This window comes from Sphaerodactylus townsendi, linkage group LG01 (genome assembly GCF_021028975.2).
Source record: "Sphaerodactylus townsendi isolate TG3544 linkage group LG01, MPM_Stown_v2.3, whole genome shotgun sequence".
NCBI lineage: Eukaryota > Metazoa > Chordata > Lepidosauria > Squamata > Sphaerodactylidae > Sphaerodactylus > Sphaerodactylus townsendi.
Genome location: NC_059425.1, coordinates 135,905,734 through 135,923,845, shown reverse-complemented (window position 1 = coordinate 135,923,845; position 18,112 = coordinate 135,905,734). Strand labels below are relative to the sequence as shown.

General features: G+C 41.1%; 2 protein-coding genes across 5 annotated transcripts in view; one reads left to right on the top strand and one right to left on the bottom strand.

Moving 5' to 3' along the window:
* The window catches only part of NT5E (5'-nucleotidase ecto), a 68,313-nt gene extending 58,210 nt beyond the window's left edge, over window positions 1-10,103 (top strand). Inside the window, exons 6-9 of the mRNA XM_048505797.1 lie at window positions 839-947; window positions 2,085-2,234; window positions 5,189-5,389; window positions 9,488-10,103. Coding sequence (XP_048361754.1) covers window positions 839-947; window positions 2,085-2,234; window positions 5,189-5,389; window positions 9,488-9,648 — 621 coding nt within the window. The 3' untranslated portion in view covers window positions 9,649-10,103. The remainder of the gene's footprint in view (window positions 1-838; window positions 948-2,084; window positions 2,235-5,188; window positions 5,390-9,487) is intronic.
* Window positions 10,104-12,949: 2,846 nt separating this feature from the next.
* Window positions 12,950-18,112, bottom strand: part of SNX14 (sorting nexin 14) — a 40,286-nt gene continuing 35,123 nt past the window's right edge. For all 4 annotated transcript variants that reach the window (XM_048495008.1, XM_048495017.1, XM_048495025.1 and 1 more), the window contains 3 exons: window positions 16,498-16,589; window positions 15,578-15,634; window positions 12,950-13,156 (listed from right to left, as the gene is read on the bottom strand). In XM_048495008.1, the coding sequence (XP_048350965.1) occupies window positions 13,118-13,156; window positions 15,578-15,634; window positions 16,498-16,589 (188 nt within the window). In that variant the 3' untranslated portion in view covers window positions 12,950-13,117. The remainder of the gene's footprint in view (window positions 13,157-15,577; window positions 15,635-16,497; window positions 16,590-18,112) is intronic.

The following is an 18,112-nucleotide window of genomic DNA, read 5'->3' as shown; positions in this document are numbered from 1 at the left end:
TCCTCCTCCTTCTTCTAGGAAGGCAGTGGCAAACCTCCCCGTACACATGGTCTGCCTAGTAAACATCATGATGTGATGTCACACTATAGGTTAGTAATATACCCAGTGCTTGCACAGGGGATTACTTTACCTTTTATCTAGGAATATTGAGCACAGAGCAAGAAACCCATGAAATTCTTGTGTAGCTGATCTCATAAACTGTGACTCATTTGTGAAGGGCAATCACAGAAAAAGTTCTGAATTTTTCCAATGAAAAGAATTATTGTATCTATCCATCTATAGGCACATCTGTCAGAACAAGTGCTTACGGAACAAGTATTATATAGATTTCTCATTTACCATGACTTTTCTGTTTTAAAATAAATATTAGGAGTTATTTAACCCTTCCCCATCATGCAACACCTCTATTGAAGGAAAGAAAACAAGCCAAAGCATAATTTTAATAATTAGAATGGTTATTATAAAATAGCACTTGTTTTATTGTTTTCAATGCATATTCCAAAATATTTAAAATAGCAAAATATTTAAAACAGCAACAAAGAGGTCTCCACCACATTTTAAAAGCTTTATTGCTATCGTGTTCCCTGAAAATAAGCCCTACCCCGAAAATAAGCCCTATCATGATTTTTCAGAATTTTTGGAGCAGGCTTAAAATATAAGACCCTGACTTTTTTTTGGGGGGGGGGGGGGGGGGGGGGGGTAGGGCAGATCCAGAAGTGCTTTTTTCACTATTAGTTTATAAGGTGCTTTTCATAATTGAGTTGCTAGAACCCTGGAAGCTAAACTAAAGCAAAAGACTGGCAAATGATAGAAATTATTTTCTTTGTGAATGTTTTAGGTTTACAATAATCTTAGACATCCTGATGATAATCAGTGGAATCATGTTTCGATGTGCATCACAAATGGTGGTGGAATACGATCACCCATTGACGAACGAAGCAATAATGGTATATATAGTTTTAGGGCTGTTGCTGTTTGTTCTTCTTTCCCCACACTTTTGAGAACTAAGTCAACTAGGTTTTAGGTTTCTTTTGCCCTTTATTTTGTGCCAAACTGTCAACGCCCTTTCTTTCTCTGACACCACACATTTCAATAGAAGCTTCTAAACTTAAACAAGACTCTAATTAAAAACCCGCATCTGAAGGCTGCTGAAAATCTCTTCCAGTATCTCTGTGTTGGCCCTGGCCATACCATACCATACCACATAGGTCTTTTGTATAACTTGAAGACAATCCAGGCCACAACTAAATGCTGCAAAACTGGCATAATACATTTTCAGGTTATAAAGAATCCGTGGCATAGTAGGTTAAGAGTAGGTTAAGAGCAGGTGCATTCTAATCTGGAGGAACCAGGTTTGATTCTCCGCTCTGCCGCCTGAGCTGTGGAGGCTTATCTGGAGAATTCAGATTAGCTTGTGCACTCCCACACACGCCAGCTGGGTGACCTTGGGCCAGAGGTGGGATCCAACCAGTTCTACCACTTCTCTAGAAGTGGTTACTAATTTTTTCTGAGTGCCGAGAAGGGGTTACTAAAGCAACCTCCCTGCCCAATAGGGACTGGAGGAGCATGTGTGCGGCGGCACCACTGTTTGAATCCCACCACCATCAGAACCTGTTAATAAAATTTTTTGGATCCCACCACTGCCTTGGGCTAGTCACAGCTTTTCAGAGCTCTCTCAGCCCCACCCACCTCACAGGGTGTTTGTTGTGGGGGGGAAGGGCAAGGAGATTGTAAACCCCTTTGAGTCTCCTACAAGAGAGGAAGGGGGGATATAAATCCAAAACTCTTCTTCATCTTCTTCTAATAAGCAGCCCTGCAGTGTTTCTAGTTTCTGTGTGGAGAATGTCCTGTTTTCCTGGTAGTCATTTTTTCACTGGCTACTTCCAGTTGAGAAGACATGAAACTGTCACTTTTGTATCCTAGCCTTAGGATACATTAAATTGTGACTTGCCCAGTCAGTGAGGTTTATCATGGTGCAGGAATTTGAAATGAGAACTTCTTTGCCCAAGCCAGCATGTTCTCTATTTAAAGTGATGGGTTCTACAATACATTGAACTATAAAAATGGTGTGCTGTTCCATTCAGGTACTATTACTTTGGAAGAATTGCTAGCTGTATTGCCCTTTGGAGGCACTTTTGATTTGCTACAAATCAGAGGTGCTGCTCTGAAAAAAGCATTTGAGCACAGTGTTCATCGACATGGGCAACGAACAGGCGAGCTGCTACAGGTTTCTGGTAAGTTTAATTGTTTACATCAGCAGTTCAGAGTCCTGAAACTGTCTGCTTAATAAATAACCTTAAGAACCATCTTGATCTGGCTTATCACCCTATGCTAAAGATTAATTCTGAGCACCCTCCAAATGTCCTGTGGAGAATATATTATGACTAAAGGGCAATTATGGGCAACAGGCAAATATCAGATCCCCAGATTAGGGGAAAGTCCCCTTGTGCTCCCACATAAGGATCCCAGTCAAAATTGGACCTGTGTGTACCTGTGAATGGTGTTCTCATCTGGGAACTTCCAGAAATCAATCTGTAGGTTCCATGTGTGGACCATGTAATTTGATCATCTGTCCTAAGGCCTGCTAGTTACATTTGCAGTCATGCTGTATTTCAGACAATGGCTGGGACAGAATTATGTCCAGTCAATGCCATAAATATATTCATTCCAGGATGTGACAAGCCCCTTTACTCTCATAATTTTCTGAGACAGGCTAACCCACTCTGATTGAGCTGGTCAGATTTCCCACCTTTTCTTAGGCCCTTTCCGCATGGGCGAAATACAGCGGCCCAGGGACAGCAAAAACACACATTTTTTAAAAATCCCAGTGTTTGGGGTTTTTTCCAGATTTTTTTCTTGAAACCTGGGACTTTTTTTCTGGATTGTAGAAAGATATGTTTTGCTTGTCTTTGGCTCCAGTATCTGGATTTAAGTATCCATGGGTTTGGCCACATTGAGAATTAGATATACAAATGTAGGGTGCCATCATCCAAGCCTCTTAAGCTTTCGAGGGACACTCACGCTTATGCGTGCAGAGTGTCCCGCTGGCCCCGCTAGCTTATGCCATTGTCCTTACTCACGGACAATGGCCCCAGCAGCGTTATCTTCCACCGTTTTGCGGCGAAAGTGCCTTCTGTCAAATAGGAAACAGGGAAGCTTCCCAGAAGGCTTCTGGGCGCCTCGTTTCCCGGACCAGGAGCCGCTTCATCAAGTAAGTTTGCGCCGCGCTCGGTCAGGAACGAGAGCCTTTGCATAGCAATTCGCGCAGCAGCACTTCTGGGCGCTTCCCTGTTTCGGTGAGCCAGGAGCGCTAGCAGCACTACCGTTTTAAGGCTTCTGCGGGTCAAGACGCTGGCTTTCTATAAAGAGCTACGCGCGGTTTGTCGCCTCTGTGACAAGGCGGCAAACGGCAAGCCGCAGAAGCCCTCAAGACGCCGTCATGCAGAAGCAAAGCATCGGCTTTGAGGGCTTCGCCGCTTGTCATGCCTTGTCACAGGGCGGCAACGCGTAAGCCCAGCATAACGTCTTGTGTAGCTTGCTGCCGCGCTGCCACATGCGCCAAGCACACAGCTGCTTCCCCGTCCCGGGATGGAAAGGTGACCATCTGGTCACCTTATACAAATGGGAGGCCACATCATTTCCCCTCCCCCACTATTTCTTCTTTCTCTTCCATAAAAGCCCTCAAAGCTTCTTCCTCTTCCCCACTTCCTTCTGTCCTTCCCACTTACCAACCAACCTCCTTTGATTTGCTCTGATATATTATTTATTTAATTTATATCTTACTTTTCTCCAAAATGTGGAACCAAAGTAGTTTATATCCCTTTCCTCTCTGTGTTATCCGCATAACAACCCAGTAGGTAAGTTAGACTCAGAATGTGTGAGTGCCAAAGTCATCCACCAGTGAACATCCAAGGCAGCGTGAGGATTGAAACCTGAATCCCTCAGTCTGAAATACTAACCACCATACTAGTTTTTGTGGGGTGGCTGCTGTTAAACCATAGCAAGCAGCTGGGATGGGTAAATCATGTAGGTCAAGTAGTAGTAAGTCACCTAGTGGCTGCTTCTGAGCCTGACCCCAATGAATCCCCTCTCAAAGGCCCAAACAACGTTAGAAAGGGCGCTGCCTCCTTCCCGCATCTTTTACTGACAGAAACCAAGGCTTGAATACTATTGTAGCTGCCTAGCAACACCCACTGATGGCTTCTGTTTTTTAAAGCTACAAGTATTCCATTTTATTGGGGGGGGGGTTAACTTCCCCATGTTGAATATTAGTTGTATTGATATCTAGCCTTAAAAGGAGGAAGATGGTTTCAGTTATCATAGGATAACAAAAGGTACCTTAAACTATATTAAGTCTGGCTTTCTAGCTCACTGGAGCAGAAAGTTCTTCAGAAGACTGCAGGAAGCACTCATTCAGAAATAAGTTGCTTCCATTACAGAATGGAATCTCTCATAGAGGCTGTTTCTGCATGGTGGCAGAAATGGCTCTCCACCGGCATTAATTATGCCAGTGGAGTCTCGGGACCGCTCGCATGGTGTTGTGCCGGCGGCCCTGAGGCTGCAGCGAACTGCAGAGGTGGCTCTGCATGGAGCCACCTCAGGTTCGTTTTGTTTACTTACCTCTGCTCCCTGCGCAGCTCTAGACGGCTGGAGGGACACACCCACGCTGCCCTCCGACCAGCCATGGTAGCCATAGAGGACAATTATAATATGTTGAAAGGTTCCATTCTCCTGTAATTCTCCTTATTTCTGAAATGAGTGCTTCCTGCTGTTTTCTGAAGAACTTTCTGCTGCAGTGAGATAGAAGAAAGCCAGGAGTAGTTTTTTGCTTTGATTAAAAAGAAGTTTTCTTGTAGAAATAGAAGCAGTTACCAGGAAATACATGGGCGGGTTCCACACTGGGGATCACTATTGTGAAAGAACACAAAACCTAAGGATAGTGCATTACAAACCAAGATCAAGCAGTATACACAGACAAGTTGGGGAGATTAACGCTGCCATCTTCACTGGAGCACACTGAGGAATCTCTGAATGCATGGAAATGATTCAGAAATTTTTTTTAATAGAAATGTTTTGTTTATAATCTTATCTGAGAACCAAATTATAGTGTAATAAACTTCTTAGATAATGTGTATAGATATAAGGTAAGCTAATGAGTAAAATGCTGTTTAACCTTGTTTCTTATGAGGCATACAGGTGGAATATGATCTCTCCCGAAGACCAGGAAGCAGAGTGGTCAGTCTAGAGGTTCTTTGTACAGAGTGTAGAGTACCAGTCTACGTGCCACTCCAGAGGAACAAGAAATACAAAGTACTGCTGCCTTCTTTCCTCGCAGGGGGAGGAGATGGATATTACATGTTAAAAGGAGGCTCAAATAACCATAGTAGTGGTAAGCGTATCTGATGATCTGCATGTGTCACACATCAAATGCATACTAGAAATACCTATGTGACTATGCAACTGTGTGTTTTCCATGACATCTTATTCAAGGGTAAACAGAAAACATTTAAATTGGGTTAGCTTTTGAGCATTACTCAAAAGTAGTCTTTTCTGCATAGGATGTCTGTTTGCATACTTACATTGTCCTTTCAGTTAAAGGGCTATGACTCAGTGATATAGTGCATATTGGGATATAGAGAACAGAAGCCCAGGCCCTGCTATCCCCTAATAAACAATCTCACATAGTAGCAAAGGCTCTCTTTTGTTTGAAACTCTGCAAGAGCCACTTCTGGTCAGAGCAGAATACTAAGACAGCTGGACCAGCAGTTAGATTCAGTATAAGGCAATTTTGTATGTTTAAAAAGAGCAAAAAAGACATTGACAAAACTCATCATGTTTTAATTAAAAATTCTTTCTCAGTTTTGTTCTCCCCGCACAAACGATCTGTGAGACTTTTTGCTCATGACATCACTGTCACTAAATATGATTGAGGGCTCTATTTTTAATGAAAGGGTCAGAAAGGTTTTTTTGAAATATGACTTAATTTTTTGTCTCTCTTGGGAGATTTAAAAGTCAGGTTAGCAAATCTTCTTAACAGGAATATAGACTGTAACAGTGTAACAGAACTGAGAAATTTGAGATGGTTAAGTTCAAATCATATATAATGCTTCCAAAGGTATCTGCACATTTTTCTTTTCTGAATATCTTTTTTCTATTAAGAGTGATTTCTCTTGGTATTCACTGGTTTGTTTTTTAAAGTTAAACTTTTTTTACACTTTCCTAAACTTCAGCTTCTTTCTTTTACAGAGTGGTTCTCTAGTTGAAGGAGTCCTCCACTTCCCCAGTTTCTCTTAAACTTGCTTGGGATCACTTGTTTCACAAAATCTGTTTCCCATTAAACTCTTAGGAACCATTCTATAAACCTTAGAGATATTTTCCTTAGATAATTGGTTATGGATCCTGTCCTGATACAAACCTCCAATGTATGCCTTTTGACTCCAAAAGAGAATCCTCCACTAGACAGCTGACAGCTCACGCAGCTGTTTCTAAACTGTCTGTTAACTTCCCTCACAGTTAACTGTCAGTTCACAACTGTCACTTTTCTAACTGCCACTCTCAGAATTCAATTTCAACTCCCTGTCAGTTATGGAGCTTCTGTGACAGGGGCAGTTCTTTAGAATGCAGCTGTCCGTCACACATGAGTTTTTCGCACTTCTCTGTAATATGAAAAGTATAATCAGAGCTGTATAAATATGACCATTCTATCATGGACTCACAGCAACTTACTGATCAGCTGAATTTCTTCTAAATTTTCTTCTAAATTTTACATGAGCTTTTGAAAATCTGTGCATACATTTCTGACCTCCACTTGGGGCTTCTGTTAAGATCTTCAAGAGAGAATGATCACTTTTATCGTTGTTGAGCTGTATAGTAATGCAGAAAATAGCAACAATTTTACCAGACTACCTGGATATAGTGTTGGTCAACATTATAAAATTCAGTTACAATAGGCATTATTTTAACAATGAAACATGCATATGAAGTTAACAGAAGACTTCACAAGCTTTGAGGATCTCTTCCAGGGTAGACAAAGGGAAGGAGATACAAGGGTGTATTTTGCTAGGAAATATGCAGGAGTTACTTCCAGGTTTCCTCCAAACACTATGCTGCCAAGTCTGCATTTGGACATTATGAAAAACCTGTTTGAGACCACATTTTAATTAAAGTGTTGCCATTCAATGCAGATTGCCCAACAAACTCTGTGTGCTTGGTGGGTTCTAAATTGGGTTTCTACTTGTTTTTTTAGCAGTCATTTATACTGTGGCTTGTTGTGACATCTAAATGGATAAGCCACAACTTGGGTAGTAACAGTGTCCTATTCAGCCTCTTGCACAAAGAGGAAAAAGGAGGACAGAACAACAAGAAACCTTGCAACTTCAACTATAATCAGTGATCAGAAACCCTTGGGGGCTCTCCTCCCAGACCTTCTAGTGATGATCACCAAACATCAGAGACTTCATCCTCAGCCTAGGAAAAATGTAAATTACAGTGAAAGGTCTTTAAACGATCTGTTTCTTTCAAAGCACACTTTAGGGGATGCACTACAAAAAGGTTCAACAGAAAGGAAAAAGGGCTGATTATGGTTTCATTTAAAAATTCAGACATTTTCATGGAGTAACTGGAAAAAAGAAACCAAGTGTGAGGAATGGTATCTTCTCCTAAAGCTTCTGTTCCCCACGCCATCCCCTCTCATTCACTAGCCAACCAATAGCAAGCAGGCTGATCATTTAATGAAATGCTGCCAGTGCAAGAAGGCTTACGATAGCAGCCTGGGAGGCTTACAGGCGGGGAGACTAGCTAGCCAGTCTAGTGTCCTCACCTGGATAGCATAAGCTAGCCCAATCTTGTCAGATCTTGGAAGCTAAGCAGAGTCAGCCTCGGTTAGTACTTGGATGGGAGACCACCAAGGAAGTCCAGGATTGTGTGCAGAGGCAGACAACTGCAAACCACCTCTACACATCTCTTGCCTTAAAAACTATACAGGGTCACCATAAATAGCTGTGACTCAAAGGCAGGTGTCTATTCACCAGCACCACTTATCTAGTAAGAGTTGGTAGAGACCACAAGGGCCATCAAGTCCAACCCTCTGCCATGCAGGAATACAATCAAAGTACTTCTGACAGATGGCCCTCTAGCCTCAGCTTCAAAGAAGGCAACTACACCACCCTCCAAGACATAACATTCCACTGTTGAACAGCTCTTACCATCAGGAAGTTCTGTCTAATGTTTAGAGGAAATCTATTTTCCTGTACCTTGAACCCATTACTCCTACCTCTGGAGCAGCAGAAAACAAGTTCACTCCATCTTCAACATGACACCTCTTCAAATATTTAAATATGGCTATCATGTTACCTCTTAACCTTCTCTTCTCCAGACTAAACATACCCATACGCTGTCCCACTGAAAGATAAAAGATTTGTATATTCATCCGCCATGAACTAGAACTTTTTGCTATAGAATGCTCTGCTTGGGTTGTGTACTCTGTTCCACTGAACTAGATAGGCATTGGGACCCAAGCAGAGCATTCTACAACAAAGAAGGTCCAGTTAGTAGTGGATGAATATACAAACCTTTTATATTTTGGTGAGGCAGAGTAGTTCCCTAAGTCACTCCTCAGAGGGCATAGATTCCAGACCTTTTACCATTTTGGTCACCCTCTTTTCGACATGCTCTAGTTTGTCAATATCCTTCTTGAATCGAAGTGCCCAGAACTGGACACAGTCTTCCAGGTGAGGTCTGAGCAACACAGAATGAAGTGGTACTATTACGTCCTTAAGTGTAGACACTATGCTCCTATTGATATAGCCCAGAATTACATTAGCTTTCTTGGCTACTGCATCACACTGCCGACTCATGTTCAGTTCCAGATCCCTTTCACATGTACTGTTGTCAAGTGTCACCCATCTTATATCTGTGCATTTCATTTTCTCTGCCTAAGTGTGGTATCTTACATTTATCTCTGTTGAAAATCATTTTGTCACTTTTGGCCCAGCTCTCTAATCTGTCCGGGTCATTTTGAATTCTGACCCTGTCCTCTGAGGTATTAGCTTCAACTCCCATCTGCAAATCTAAGTAGTATGCCCTCTATTCCATCATCCAAGTCATTGACAAATATTGAATAGCACTGGGCCAAGGCCAGAATCTTGTGGCACCTCACTTATCTCCAGGATTAAGATGAGCTATTGGAAAGCACCCTTTGAGTTCAGTCAACCATTTACAAATCTGTTATATTACCATAGTCTAGTCCACTACTAGCTTGTCAGAAGGGAGCTTGTCAAAGGCCTTACTGAAGTCAAGGTATGCTATATCCTCAGCATTCCCTTCTATGTAATGCAATTTTTTTTAAAAAAAGTATTGTGATATCTGCTTCTGAAACATCTGGGTTGTGCTCAAACAGTTGTTCGTGATAAACCATAAGTTTAATGTAACTTTTATATTAAAATTTATTAATATTTGACACATGCCATTTGTCTTTTTAAAAAAACAGGTGACCTTGATGTTGCAGTTGTTTCCAACTACATTACTAGAATGGGAAGGGTATTTCCAGCAGTTGAAGGTCGTATAAAATTTTCTGCGGGAATTGTATTCCAAGGACAGTATAGTCTTGTTTTCGGATTATCTGTTGTACTTCTGAGCTTCGTTCTTTAATTTTTCACTTGCTTTTGGGATTCCGACTGAAATTTTTCTATCTGCAGAAGCTGGTTAACATTTTAACACAACCCAAGGATTCAGCTGATTTAAAAATAGAGGGGCCAATATGTAAATTGTAAATAGTACTAGAGTATCACTGAAAGAGATGTTTTATAGTTTAATATATCTGTGGGTATTGTATTTGGACCATCTTATACTACTGTATGTAACTGATAAATGTATGCCTTTGTCTTCTAAAGTAAATGTGTATAAATATTGTATGGATTTTCTTCTCGATTCTAACAGGAACAAATTATGAAATGTTACCAAAGCCAAATATTTGTATTAAGTGCCTTCTAATGAAAAAAGGAAGCTACTTGTAATTTATTTATTTAAAAGATTTATAAGCTGCTTTTCTATCTTCTGGAACTCAAAATGACTTACAATGTAAATAAAAACTATTATTAAAAATTCCTTAAAGATAATAATTTAAAATTTCAATCAGGACTGCCAATGAATAAAAACTACATTAGTCAAATGCAGTACCAAATAAAATTGCCTTCAACTGCCTCCTGAAGATTGAACTTGAGGAAGCCAGGCACACCTCCCTAGGGAGGTTGTGCCAATTGGCCATGCTGGCAGGGGCTGATGGGAATTGTAGTCCATAACATCTGGAGTGCCAAAGGTTCGCCACCATGGCACTAGATAAGAACATAAGAACATAAGAACAAGCCAGCTGGATCAGACCAAAGTCAATCTAGTCCAGCTCTCTGCTACTCGCAGTGGCCCACCAGGTGCCTTTGGGAGCTCACATGTAGGATGTGAACGCAATGGCCTTCTGCAGCTGTTGCTCCCGATCACCTGGCCTGTTAAGGCATTTGCAATCTCAGATCAAGGAGGATCAAGATTGGTAGCCATAAATCGACTTCTCCTCCATAAATCTGTCCAAGCCCCTTTTAAAGCTATCCAGGTTAGTGGCCATCACCACCTCCTGTGGCAGCATATTCCAAACACCAATCACACGTTGCGTGAAGAAGTGTTTCCTTTTATTAGTTCTAGATGAACTTGTATTGGTGGGCATTATTGGTGGGCATTATTGGAGAAGATTGTCCTTTGGATATGACGGTCCCAAGCCACATGGGGACTTAAAGGATAAAACCAATACCTTGTATTGGGCTCAGGACCAGATCAGTGGGCAGTGTAATTGCTGTAGTGTCAAGATCACATACTCCTGGTAGATGCAACATTATGCATTAGCTATAGCTTCTAAACATTCTTCAAGGGTGGCCCCCAAGAACAGAACATTGTAGTAGTCCAGTCTAGATGTAACAAAGGCATGGGTGACCATGGCTAGATCTGACTGAACCAGGAATGGATACAGCTGATGCACCAGCTGAAGCTGAGTAAAAACACTCTGAGCCACTGCAGTCACCTGATTTTCTAAGGTGACTTGTGCCAAGCATCACTTTCAGGCTCTTCAAGGGAGTATAACCCCATCCAAAAATGGATCTCAAGTCCATGTTCTGCTTTTCTACTTACCAGACAACCTCTGATTTGTTCACAGCCCATTACTAACTCCAAGCATGGGTTCAGAAATCAATAGCACCCTCAGAATTAGATGGAAATGAAATCTCCCAGTGACATCTCTCAATGATTTTATACAGGTGTAAACTAGCATGGGGGATAAGATCAAACCCTATGAAAATCCACAGGCCAATGGCCATGAAACAGAACAAGAATCCCTCAATACTACCTTCTGAGACTGACCCTCACCAATAGGACTCAAACTACTGTAATGTGGTTCCCTTTAGTCCCAGCACTGAGAGGCAGGTCAGTAGGATAACATGGTCAATAGTGCTGAAGGTCACTGACAGATCTAGCGGAACTAGAGGGTCACATTCCAGTCCCAGAGCTACACTGAAATGGGTCCAGAAAATCAATCCCTTTCAAGGACCACTGGACCTGAGAAACAGCCACTCACTTTAGAACCTTGCCCAAGAATAAGAGACTGGAAGGTCTCAGTGAAGGTTTTTTCAGAACAGGACTAATCACTTCCTGATTGAACACAGGTGGAATAACTCCCCACTATCTGCCTTTACATAACAAAATTATATACCACCATCTTAAATTTCCACAACCACACCAAATCCCATAAAGTCAAGAGATGCCCTTCTATAATGCATCGTTTCGGCTCGCAGGTTTTCCTATACAGAAACAAATGCCTCTCTCAACTCTGAAGGAAGGCAGCAGCACCCAAAACCCTCCCAGTCCCCTGACCAACCTCACCTCAGGATCAGATCCTCCAGGCACTTCTCTTAGAGCCAGTATGGTGTAGGTTAAGAGCAGGTGGGTTCTAATCTGGAGAACCGGGTTTGATTCCCTGCTCTGCCACTTGGGCTGTGGAGTCTTATCTGGTGAACCAGACGTGTTTCTGCACTCCTACATGCTTGCTGGGTGACCTTGGGCTAGTCACAGTTCTTCGGAACTCTCTGAGCCCCATCTACCTCACAAAGTGTCTGCTGTGCGGAGAGGAAGGGAAAGGAGCTCGTAAGCCACCTTGAGTCTCCTTAAAGGAGAGAAAGGTAGGGTATAAATCCAAACTCTTTGTGAAGAAGTGTTCCCGGCACCCCCTCACCCCTGGTCTTTTGACACTCTTCTTCTTCTTCGGCTCTCTAAAGTTCAGCCAGGCCGAAAACTGAACCATACTATTAAAACACTTTTTATGGAAAAGTACTCTGCTTTTTCGCACTGAAAATAAAAAGTAGGAAAGGTATCTAGTGTGTCAAGTCTTCAAGTTAGTTTTATTTGAGAGGCATTTCTGAGGGACATAGGCTTAGAAGCACGATAGACCAGTTCTCAAAGCTATGTGGATTCTTGGATAGAATACTAAAATTCAAATGATACAATCTATTCAAATTGACTAGGATGTCCGGCTTAATCTAGCAGCAATGAAAATGGGAAAAAAACCCAAAGTAATAATGCGCAAGTATCTAATAGAAATGGAAAGGAAGGAGTGACATGCTTTTATGTACTTAAAACATCTGTACCTTTTGTCAAATTGCTTAGAGAACCAAATTATGTGAATGTGATTAATTTAATTAATAAAAAAAATATTGACGGCTAATACATTTTTTGTTGTTGTGATGTACTTGAGTATGAAGAGGCCACATTTTGAGAAGATGTAGACACCCAGAAGTTGGCACTGCATCATACAAATATGAACGTTACTTCAATATTCTTCTATCATATTCTCATTTCTATATTTTATCTTGAATAAGTAACATTATTCACGAGAAAAGACAACAGAGGCTCAGTAAAATTCAGTCAGTAATAAACTTTAATCTTTCTTGAGCAAAGACTTTTCTGAAGTTAAAGTTCATCATATTTACAAGCAAATATACAAGACTAAACAACATATTACATTATCAATTAAATTACTACCAAACAGCCATCATGAGAAAGCAGTGGTGATTCCACATCCTGATGCTTACATCCATGATGGTAAAGAAAGAGCATCCTTTTGAACCTGTGGGAAACAGCCGGGGCAGGAGGGGTGGGGGGTGGGGAGACAGACAGAGACGGCAGAAAAGACCTGTGATTTAATTTACTAAAACTGTGTAAATGTACTCAACTGATATCAATAGGTAAAACTTCAGTGATTATTTTTATTTATTTAAAACCTTGTTAACCCATCTTTATATCTAATTTAGAGCTCTCAAGGCAGAAGTTAAACATTAAAAACAATACATGTAAACATATTATCTTACACAAATACACATCCCTCAATTAAAAACAAAAAGGAGGATCCGTAAGGGAATCCCAAACAAAACAAAAAGATCTTCACCCAGTAGTAGAAGACAACGATAAACATGAACAGATGCATCTCCTGAGTTTTGGGGGTAGCCTTATAGCTTCAGATTATGGGAGAACCTGATGTAGGGCCCTCAATGATACCTGTAGTAGTGCAGTAGGTCATCTAGGAGTTGGTGTTCCTTAAGGCATGCTGATCTCAATCTGCAAAGAGCTTTAAAGGTCAATAAGAGCACCCAAAATTGGGCCTGAAAGAAAACTGGATGCCAGTACAGTTGGAACAAGACTAGAGTGATATCCTTACAGTCCACCCCAGTCAACGGTCTTGTTGCTGCATTCTATATAAATTGGTATTAAAGAATTCAGAAATTGCACATATTGCATGAGACATCTTAGCAAGGTGAATGCAGCTTCCTGATTTCTTGATGTGAAGTGTTAAATTTTGAAAACTCAGCTTGGTATTGAAACTCCATTCCTTCTAACTTGCTTTGATCGCTGTGTTGTTTAATGTACTTGCTGGGTATTCTGGTTTCAGGAGTGAATACTGAGGTACGTATGGCTTGATGAGGATTATAAATCAAATTGAATGCCGGCTTTCAGTTTTTCCAAAGGGATTTGTTCTCTTGGCTTCTCAACTTAGACCTTAATGGCTTTTACTGCATTGCTGTATCTGGTTTTGACTGTGTGCTCTGTGATCTTTGATCACGTCTAAAAGTCAACTTGGGCTAACTAGTTCCAATACTGGAAATAAATTGCTCCAAACTTGCTGAGAAAGCATCATAACAGCAAACAAGCATTAATCTATGAATGAGATACACAGTTGACTTCTGTGTACAGAAGGGAGTGAATTTTCTTCATCAACAACCATTTCACATCTCATTAAGGCCCCCCACCCTCTAGGAGCAGCATTTGGGGGACAACAGTTGTCAGCAGTTGGGAGAGAAATGGAAAACAAGCATCTTGACTACAATTTTTAGCAAAATGGGAAAAGCTTATGACAAAATATTATCAAAAATTACTAACTCAAGTTTGAGGGTCGATATACACACAAAGTCTGCTGTATCTAATAGATAACATGGCATAGCGTTAAACTAGGATATAGGAGACCCAAGTTTAAATCTTTCTCAATGATGGAAGCTTACTGAGTGACCTTGATCCAGGCCTACCTAACAGGATTGTTGAGGTGATAAAAGGGAGAGAGGGAGAACACGGTAAGCCACCAGTAGCAGTTACTGTTGTCATAACACATTGAAATGGCCACTACAACAAATAGCTTTAACCAAAATGTAGCAAAATCTAGTCTATTGCATTCCATGAACTGTACCTACCACAAATGGAAACAGCTATGCTTCATATTTCTAAATCCTGGGGACAAACAAGGAATTACCTTGTCGGAGGCATGGATAAATGGTCAAGTTGTGAACATTCTTTTAATGTTCACTAGGTTGTGAACTCCCCACCAAGAAAATGCTCTCAATGCTATTCAAACCAGTGCCCACTCTTAAGACAGAAGACATTAGCTTGCAAGTCTAATCAAGTAGCAACACGGTTTTGATAGAGCAAAATGGAAGAGAAGCTCACGTAGCTGAGATGGACACTAACCCCAATAGAATTATCAAGAATTGGAAAATACGATGATGACATCAATCTGCAGTTTGACAACTGGTTTATTATGAAACATGGATCTTAACAATCCATGGCACCTTAAGAATAAACCCTAAATCAGCCAGTAGCAAAGGACTGCTCCAGAGAGAGCAGCATTGCATCTATCTAATTAACATATAGATACATTAAAACTGCAAAGGGAGGTGAAAGTCAAAGAACAAAACCACTAAGAACTTGCTTCTAAAGATGCTCAACTTTTTCAATCTGTTGATCTAATTTGAGGGATTTTCACTCATTAAAGTATATAACAGTTTTGTTTGAACCTATTGATCTAGGGGTCTGCACCCTGTGGCTCTCCAGAAGTTCATGGACTACAATTACCATCAGCCAATTGGCCATGCTGGCAGGGGCTGATGGGAATTGTAATCTGTGAACATCTGGAGAGCCACAGGTTGCGGACCCCTGGTTGATACACTATATCAGTGATCAGACAACTTAGAACAAAGGTAACTTTCTTTTGGTCATGACCTACCGAACTCAGCTCTGGAAAGAGTTCCTGTATCCCAATATCCAGCAGAACGTAAGTCAGCTAAAAGAATCAAAGAGAAGTTAATTTTTAAAAGATTTTGTAGTACAGCCTCCAGGATCACATATGTGCAATTGGAAAGGCCGCTCAGCATAACCACTAATCAATCACTATCAAAGCAAAGGAATACCAGATTATCTAAATAGCTGGTAAGCCTGACAGAAAAATGAGTAACTGACGAGTGCCTTGTCCAGTAGGGCAGAACTCACAGGTCAACCAGCTGATTCTCAAATCAGTCTTTTTTCAAATCAGCCTTTTAAAAAGGTTCATACAATATTAGATGGAATAATGTCAACAGTCTTATTTAGTCTGAACTTTTGCAACTGAGACTACCTAGCCTTGCCACACGCTGAACTGAACACCCGGCCATGTAAGGCTGGAACCCTCATCAAGTCATGATTCAACTGCTTTAACATCTATTAACTAGCTCTTAATTCTGAACTGGCCATGTGAATCTTCCCTGATGCAGATCCCATTCCACAAGAACAAGCACAGCAACTGTGGCTCTTCTGGGCTTCTGTTTCTCATAAAGGGGCAGTAGCTGGAATTCAGTGTATACTTTCAATGGCGATCTCCTTTGCCTGTGTTGTTAAGGTAAAAGGAATCTCTGCCTTTACACAACATTTTAGTACCAGGCAAGTCACGTGACCAGTCCTTGCTTTAAAGGACCAGGGTGCTCTTTCAGTAGCACAAAGGCACGATTGACTAGTATAGACATATTTATAGCTTGTCACTTATAGGAGTAAACTGCATGTCTCTGCCAACTCATTCTGGCATCAATATCATGCTTTTGGAACAGGCCAGAAATAAGGAACAGGACTTGCTGAGACACCATCAGCAGATGTGTGCTTTGTATAAATTCATACCTGTTTGTTAAGCACGGGCTGCTGCAATCCATCAAACAGTAGTCTTATGCCTTCGTACTTGGCCTCTTCCCCAATACACTTGCCTATCAAATCTAGACAAAATGCCAGCACATAACAAATTAAGCCACAAGGGTGGGAAGACAAGCAATACTTCAAATCCTCAGAGCTTCAAGATATTCAAAATGTCTATTCAACGAAGTAGATTAGTTGATGACAGTGATAGGCAACGGCTGAGTCACAGCAGATGCTTTGGAATGGCAAAGAGACAAAGTACATAGTCCTGCCTTTGGGCAGAAAGTACAATTTGTGCTCTGTACAGCACCCTGGAGAGGATGGGCAAGGGTGGGGATGCCTTAATGTCTGAGAACCAACAAATATTTGAATCCAAATATTAATCAAGCTCTATTCAAATACAGTAATTCAAGCCTTCATCACCACACCCAATTAATTCATATTTGTAGTGTCATTGTTAATATGACCATAAAGCTTATCAGAGCCATTTTTCACCTTACATAACGTTTGCAAGCCTTGACTTTGATAGCCCAGGCTAGTCTGCTCTTGTTAGATCTCAGAAGCTAAGCAGGGTCAGCCCTGGTTAGTGCTTGGATGGGAGACCCCCAAGGAATACCAGGGTTGCTATGCAGAGCTAGGCAATGGAAAGCCGCCTCTGAACATCTCTTGCCTTGAAAACTGTACAGAATCACCACACGTCAGCAATGATTTGACAGCAAAAAAAGAAAAGAAAAGCCAAGTGGATTGTTACTTTTAATACGCTGCACACTCTTTACTGACAACCTTAAACCAAATTCCCATCTACCATTTTTTAAAAACAAAATCGCAAGGGGGCAAGTAATGCATGAAAGGGCGAGCAGCTTCCAGAGACTATACTTGTCTGAGACATTACAAAAAACAAAAACAAAATCTGGCATCAACCAACCAACTTTTGGCTGGGGGGTGAGGGGGAGCTTTAGTATTGGAAAAGTGCAACTTGGTGGAGCAAAGCTTTAACTGTGATCAACCTGTCAAAGGGCCTGTATGTGACACCAAAACTGCTTCCTGCTGAGTCACACCATTACTCTGTCAAGGTTAGTATTATGAATGACAGTGGCTCTCCAAGGTCCCAGGTAGAAGTCTTTTTATGCCACTTACTACCTGATCCTTTAAATGGAAATAACAGAGATGGGAGCTGAAACTTTTAGCAACCATAAACCAAATCATGCATAAACTCAAAGCACCCTTTGGCCTCTCTTTAGCGTTCTTTTCTAAACATTAAATGACAGATTTCTCAAAATCATACCAGTGCACAACACTTATGTCTTAAAGTTCACAATTCCCAGAGTCAACAGTTGCCAAGCACACAACTGAGCTGGGAAAAGGAACACGCTCACATTGCTGCCTACAGCACCACAAGACAACAAGAGGCAGCCTAAACGAAGAAAAAAGAATGTCACTCGAGGACATCTAAGATTGAAGCAATACATCTCTAATATAATTTCCAATAACTATGTTCCTTTTGAAGATGAATGCTTTGGAAGCTATACATATAGAGCATACACATGGAAATGTGCATTCAATCAAATGGACTTTTATTTACAGCGACCTTTTCTTGATAAAT